This window comes from Megascapheus bottae, chromosome 28 (assembly GCF_031878675.1).
Source record: "Megascapheus bottae isolate mThoBot1 chromosome 28, mThoBot2.hap1, whole genome shotgun sequence".
NCBI classification, from domain to species: domain Eukaryota; kingdom Metazoa; phylum Chordata; class Mammalia; order Rodentia; family Geomyidae; genus Megascapheus; species Megascapheus bottae.
This window is the reverse complement of record NC_143536.1, coordinates 4,555,163-4,561,866: the sequence shown is the minus strand read 5'-3', so window position 1 is coordinate 4,561,866 and position 6,704 is coordinate 4,555,163. Positions and strand designations below refer to the sequence as shown.

General features: G+C 50.0%; 1 protein-coding gene across 1 annotated transcript; it reads left to right on the top strand.

The window, feature by feature from the left end:
* The first annotated feature begins 1,329 nt into the window (after positions 1-1,329).
* Positions 1,330-2,403, top strand: LOC150045022 (uncharacterized). Its single transcript, XM_090319850.1, has 2 exons — positions 1,330-1,778; positions 2,124-2,403. The coding sequence occupies exons 1-2, from the start codon at positions 1,330-1,332 to the stop codon at positions 2,401-2,403; spliced, it is 729 nt and encodes a 242-aa protein (XP_090175976.1).
* Positions 2,404-6,704: the final 4,301 nt, after the last annotated feature.

The window sequence follows — 6,704 nt, the reverse complement described above, 5'->3', positions numbered from 1 at the left end:
ACAGAGCCTCCGCTAAGAAGGCTCAACTCTGTTCAAGGCAAGTAACTTACCTCGGGTACTTGGTAAAGGATGGGGCAGAGATGGCTTACAGAGGCACGGAAGCAGGCTATTATGAATATTCCTGTCCCGAAAGGGCCCAAGCAACTGAGAGAATTTTTGGGCACGGCTGGGTTCTGCCGGTTGTGGATTCCGGGATTTGCAGAAGTGGCTGCGCCCCTATACCTACTTACTAAAACAGGGACCCTCTATGTGTGGGGGCAGGAACAACAGTTGGCATTTGACCAGATAAAAGAGACCCTGCTACAGGCCCCAGCCTTGGGCCTGCCTGATTTAACCAAGCCCTTTGAATTATTTGTGGATGAAAAGCAAGGATATGCCAAGGGAGTTTTGACTCAGAAATTAGGCCCATGGAGGCGTCCAGTGGCCTATCTCTCTAAGAAATTAGACCCAGTGGCCTCCGGCTGGCCACCCTGCCTTCGGATGGTGGCAGCTATCGCCACCCTCATTAAAGACTCTAGCAAATTGACCATGGGGCAGCCAATAACAATACTGGCCCCACACGCCGTGGAGGCCCTGGTAAAACAGCCCCCTGATCGGTGGCTCTCCAATGCTCGGATGACCCATTACCAGGCCATGCTTCTGGACAAGGAGCAAATCCGGTTCGGCCCAGTGACAGCTTTCAATCCAGCCACCCTACTGCCCCAACCTGGGGAGGTAGATTCTCATGATTGCGCGCAGATTCTTGCAGAGGTCCATGGGACCCGACCTGACTTGACAGACCGCCCTCTTCAAGACGCTGACTTCACTTGGTTCACAGATGGAAGCAGCTTTCTGGAGAATGGAGAACGGAGGGCAGGGGCGGCCGTTACCACTGAGACTGAGGTAATCTGGGCTGCAAGGCTGCCCCCTGGGACGTCAGCCCAGAGGGCAGAACTGATTGCCCTAACAAAGGCCCTCCAAATGGCTGAAGGTAAGAGGCTCAGTGTCTACACGGACAGTCGGTATGCCTTTGCCACCGCTCACATACATGGAGAAATTTATAGGAGAAGGGGCCTACTGACCTCAGAAGGAAAGGACATTAAAAATAAGACCGAGATTATAACTCTGTTGACTGCTTTATTCTTGCCCAAGAGGCTGAGCATCATACATTGTCCGGGCCACCAGAAAGGGGAGTCGTTGGAAGCTAAAGGTAACCGCTTAGTGGACAGAGCAGCCAGGGAAGCTGCGCTGAAAGGGAATCCACAAGTACAAGTCCTTCCAGTGATGGAAAAACGGCGCAGTCCTCCTCCGCTCCCATACAGTCCAAGGGACATAGAGTGCCTTAAGAAAATGGGGGCGGCCTATGACCCCAAACAAGGACAATGGACTTTTGATGGAAAAACAGTATGGCCTAGGGACTGGACTCTTAAACTAATCTCTGACCTCCATACTTGGACTCACTTAAGTAAAAATAAAATGAAAACTCTCATGGACCGTCAGGAAAACTTTGGCTATTTTCTGGGAAAAGAGGAGGCCCTACAACAAGTGGCCGATCAGTGCCCTGCATGTGCTCGGGTAAATGCAGGACGGACTAAAATTGGACCTGGAACCAGGGTGAGAGGACATCGCCCAGGGGTTCATTGGGAAATCGACTTTACAGAAATCAAACCTGGACAATATGGCTACAAATATCTCCTAGTATTCATAGATACCTTCTCTGGATGGGTAGAGGCATACCCCACCAAGCATGAAACAGCCAGAGTAGTAACCAAGAAACTGCTGGAAGAAATTTTTCCCAGGTATGGCATGCCTCAAGTACTAGGGACAGATAATGGGCCAGCATTTGTCTCAAAGGTAAGTCAGTTGGTGGCCAAGTTATTGGGGATTGATTGGAAGTTGCATTGTGCTTACAGACCCCAAAGCTCAGGACAGGTAGAACGAATGAATAGAACAATTAAGGAGACTTTAACCAAATTAGCATTGGCAACTGGCGTGAAGGATTGGGTGAGCCTACTCCCTTTAGCTTTGTATAGAGCCCGCAATACCCCAGGCCCCCATGGGTTAACTCCTTTTGAGATCATGTATGGAGCACCCCCTCCCCTTGTGAACTTCCTCCACCCCTATGTTTCTGATTATGCTAATAGCCCCTCTTTGCAAGCTCATTTACAGGCTCTTCAGATAGTCCAGAAGGAAATCTGGAGACCCCTGGCGGCGGCATATCGGGAGCAGCAGGACAAGCCTGTCGTCCCGCATCCCTTCCAAATTGGAGACTCCGTGTGGGTGCGACGACACCAAACCAAGAATCTGGAACCGCGCTGGAAAGGACCATATACAGTCCTACTGACAACTCCCACCGCTCTCAAAGTAGACGGGATTGCTGCCTGGGTCCACGCCTCCCACGTGAAAATGTGGGTTGTTGCTTAAAGTTGCTGTTTGTGTTATTAGTTATGCAGCAATAGATAGATTTCCTTTTTTTTTGGATCAGAAATCTGCTGTGGCTTTGCCATGCGCTTATAGTTTTCTTGCCAAAGAGGAAAATTCCACTACTCCCCAGGGTAAACCCCCAGCCTTATTTGAATTAACCAATCCCTACACTGTAACTATGTCTATGCTTCTGTAATTGTGCTTCCGCCACCCATAAATACATGTTCTCCCCAAGCCTCGGCACGCAAGTCTTCTAGGAGACTTTGTCGCCCCGGGCGCCCGTGTACCCGAATAAACCTCTTGCTGTTTGCATCCAACTGCGTGGTCTCGCTGTTCCTTGGGAAGGGGCTCCATCTGTAGACGTCCCGTTGAGTCGGGGGTCTTACAGAGGTATGCGACTCAGCACATACACCCTGATGGACCCCATCAGAGCCATGATTGGCCAAGATGTATGATTTGCTCTGAGAGGATTGGCTGCCTGCGTGCAGACCTGGTTGTAATACTTTAAATTTACTGGCTAAAAAGTGCGGGCTCTGCTGTAACGGATTATAGGGTTCTATAAAAGGTCATCCCCAAGACAGCTCAGGGCTCTCAGCCACTGACCCGAACCTTGCGGATCTCGAGGTCACGTGTACCTGGGAGCCCGAGCATGCCCGAATAAAATCCTCTTGCTTCTTGCATCCAGTGGTCCGTGTTTGCGTCCTTGGGTGCGGGTCTCCGAGGGTCTTGCAAACCAATCGTGTAGTTCCTACACTGGAAATTCCCTATTAAAAGCCTTGCTAGGTGATGGGTCGGGGCTCTCGACTCAGATCCGCTGCGTCGGTGAGGGTTCTGAGCCCAGGCTCGAGCTTGCAATAAGCATCTCTGGTGTGCTTGCATCAGAATCGGCTCCTTGGTGGTCTTTGGGGATCCATGATCTGGGCATCACAGTAAACCTAGGCACCAAGGGCTCAACTGAGAGTGGTCAAGAAAGAGTTAGAGTTCTAGGGTGTGCGCGTGTGTTTGTATGTGTGTGTCAAACTTAGGGCTTGGACTCTGAGCCTAGGCCTGGGCCTGAGTCTTGAGCGCATCAGCTCAAGGCAACCACCCTACCCCTTGAGCCACATTGCCACGTCCAATTTTCTAGTAGTTAATTGGAGATAAGAGTCTCTTGGCCTTTAGTGCCTGGGCTGGCTTTGAACCATGCTCCTCAGATCTCAGCCTCCAGAGTAGCTAGGACTACAGGGATGAGCAATGGCACCCAGCATTAGATTTCTTCTAGCTTTCATTTCTGCTACCTGCATTATCAGCGACCTGTATTCTGTAGGCTTGATCTACCATGTGACCTTTGAGTTCCGGACTGCAAGGACCTACTCCATTCTACCTCACCCAGCGCTGCGTCAAGTTTTATGGTCAGGTATTCACCCTGCTCTGGAAACAGAGCCCTGTATGAATGGGTCCCTTTGTCCAGAAGTGCTGGTAGGAAACTTCCAAACTGGGCCCATGTGGACCCCTTAAAACCAGGAAATAGTACCTCAGTATCTGGCCCATGATACTCCTGCCCCTAAGATGTTTGCAGTCTTGTCACACACTGCCTAAGTACAGTGGCAGGGCAGATCCAACTCAGTGCCCAAGTTTAGTAAACAGACTGGTTATTGGGGAAATCCTAAGGTAAAATTCCAGACTCAGTGGTGGGTTGAGGGACATAAGGCCTACAATACACTCAGCCTAGAAAAAGCAAACAAAGGGACAAAGGTGGATAGAGTAGAGAATAGTAGATGAAGTGTGACAGACATTAGAAAATACATGAATCATGGTAGAGTGTGAGAGTTGTGCCAGTTTTACAACTTCTCCGTGAGTTTGAAACAAGTTCACAACAAGGTTGAGCTTTCTTCAGAAAAGAAGTAGCAGTTTCGGTCCTCCCTCCCCTGATAATGTGGAAGAAAAAGGACACCTTGTTTCAGGGCTTGTGTGATGATTCCCCAAGGACCACAGGTGGCCCAGCCAGTAGCAGCCACAGCACCTGAGCTGGACTGACCACCCCCCTATAGATGAGGATAGCCATTGTGAAGATGGCTCAGCTCTCTATGCCGGGTACTGCTCATACACACTTAAGCCTCAGAAGTGCTGGGGAGGGAAAAGAGGGTTGTTTTGTTTGTGTATTTTATGTGACTTATTTGTGAGCTACAGGGCATGCTTCTGGCCCAGGTGCTGTGTCTCTAGAACTCTTCCTCCCCATTGCACTGTCTGCAATATGAAGGCCTGTCCTAGCAGCTGTTGGAGAGGATGCCACAGTAGTTCTACTTACCTTCCACGAGGTGGCGCTGAAACCTAGGCAGCCAAGAGAAAGCGCCAACTGTCCTTTGTTCAGCGAGAAGCTACTGAGGGCCTAACAAGGGTTAACCCCAGAAACAGCAGTTACACCGAATACTCCTGTGACTGACCCACATCCAGATACCCAGAGAGATTAGGTTGTTCATACCCTGAGAACTTCATTATTACTTTAGATAATTCCTTAAAGTTCTACCTGGTTCCTGTCACTGATAACCCCAAGGGATTAAGGTGTCTAGGATGTCAAATCCGGTGTGCCAGACAGGTCTTCATAGCTGGCATCTGCTTTATAACTTCTTGATGTAGAGCTGACTCTCTTACAGTGAGGACACAAGAATTTCATGTCTGCTTTGCTAATTGGCCCCCAGATTGGCCCTTTAAGTGTGGTCATGACAGGGTGTCTGCCAGCTCCCAGTTTCTGTGTCCTCCTTTTCAGGCCATGGATCTGGTTTTGTTTGGAGGGTCCATCCTTGCCTCGTTCTTGACCCAGGTGAAGGAGGGGGTGGCACTTGTTAGTCAAGGTCCTCACTATGCCAAACCCCTCTGGGATGTGTTTGGGGGCAGGTGATATAGACAGAAGGCGGGGTCAGCAGGGCTAGCGCCTTGCTTCCTCCTTGCTAATGGACATGAGCCTAGCAGTAGATGAAGCTGCAAATTGTGAGAAAAGCTAGCTCTTCTCAGGAGATTAAAACAAAATGGACCCCGCTGAAAATGAAACCACCCTGGCAAGGGTGGAAACCCTCTGAAGTTGAGTATCAAGCTGCAGCAAAGCCAGGTCTGGGAATGCTGCAGTCACAGTCTTCTCCCTGGAGTTTGGCTTTCTGACAGAGCTTTTGTGAGGCCTAAGTGACAGAACATACAGTGCACTTACTGCTTTGATACACATGCATTACAGAATGTCCATGTGAGCTGATTAACACACCTGCCTCACGTAGCCTGTGATGAGGTCGTCCTAGCTTACTCTCCTCCGTTTCAAGTGTGCCACATATTTCTGCTTACATTCACTGTGCTCCAGCTTAAGTCAGGAACTGTGACACCAATGTCACAGTCTGCAAAGCCCTGAACCGTCACTACTTTGGTCTTTGACAGAAACTTCTCACCGTCACTACTTTGGTCTTTGACAGAAACTTCTCGCGGAGCCTGCTTTAGGAGGCGGTGCTGCTGTCTGGATGTAAGGTCAGATTCTGGGGCATGACAGGCGCTGCCTTACAGGTCTGCGCTCCCTGGAGATTCCAGTAATTCCTCTCGTAGAAACCAAATCCCCACGTGGGCCGTTTCTTGCCTCAGGGGACATTAGGGAGACTTGTACGTAAAGTAGCCATTTCCCTGCCATCCTTCATGGCCACACCCAGTCTTTCCAAAGGATTGTCTGACTTGCTCTGCCCCTTGTTCATGGACGACTTGAATAAAATAGTTCATAGACTTTAGCATTTAGACTCCACCAGGCATTTACACTGCGGAGGGCCAACCATACCACTGCCCGCCCTGACCTGGGCTGTGTCAGCCCTGTGTGTGAGGTGTGGGCTCAGTGCTGTCTAGAGTCAGGCGCCCGCTAGGGCTTGCAACTTGGTCCCACAGGACAAGGGGGGCTGTTGGAATGCCACTCCTGTTTACACAAGGCGCGAATTACAGGCAAGTAACCCAGAATGTCTCAAGCCTTTAGAAATTGGACCTTCAAGCCAGGCGTGGTGGCTCACGCCTGTAATCTTAGCTACTCAGGAGGCTGAGATCTGAGGATCCCAGCCCAGGCATTAAAGAAACGGTTATCTCCAATTAACCACCAAAAAACGAAGTAGGGCTGTGGCTCAAGGGGTAGGGCAGTCGCCTTGAGCTGAAGAGCTCAGGCACAGCACCTAGGCCCCAGAGTTCAAGCCCCATGACTGACCCAAAAAGAAAGAAAAGAAAGAAAGGAAGGAAGGAAGGAAGAAAGAAAGAAAAAAAGAAAGAAAGAAAATGAATTGGACTTTCAGGGCTGGGCATGAACTGGCATA

Coding starts and splice junctions, on each gene's coding strand:
- LOC150045022 (XM_090319850.1), top strand. CDS start 1,330: ATGGGGGCGGCCTATGACCCCAAACAAGGACAATGGACTTTTGATGGA. Junction 1,779..2,123: donor CTGGAAGAAATTTTTCCCAG/GTATGGCATGCC, acceptor TTATGCTAATAG/CCCCTCTTTGCAAGCTCATT.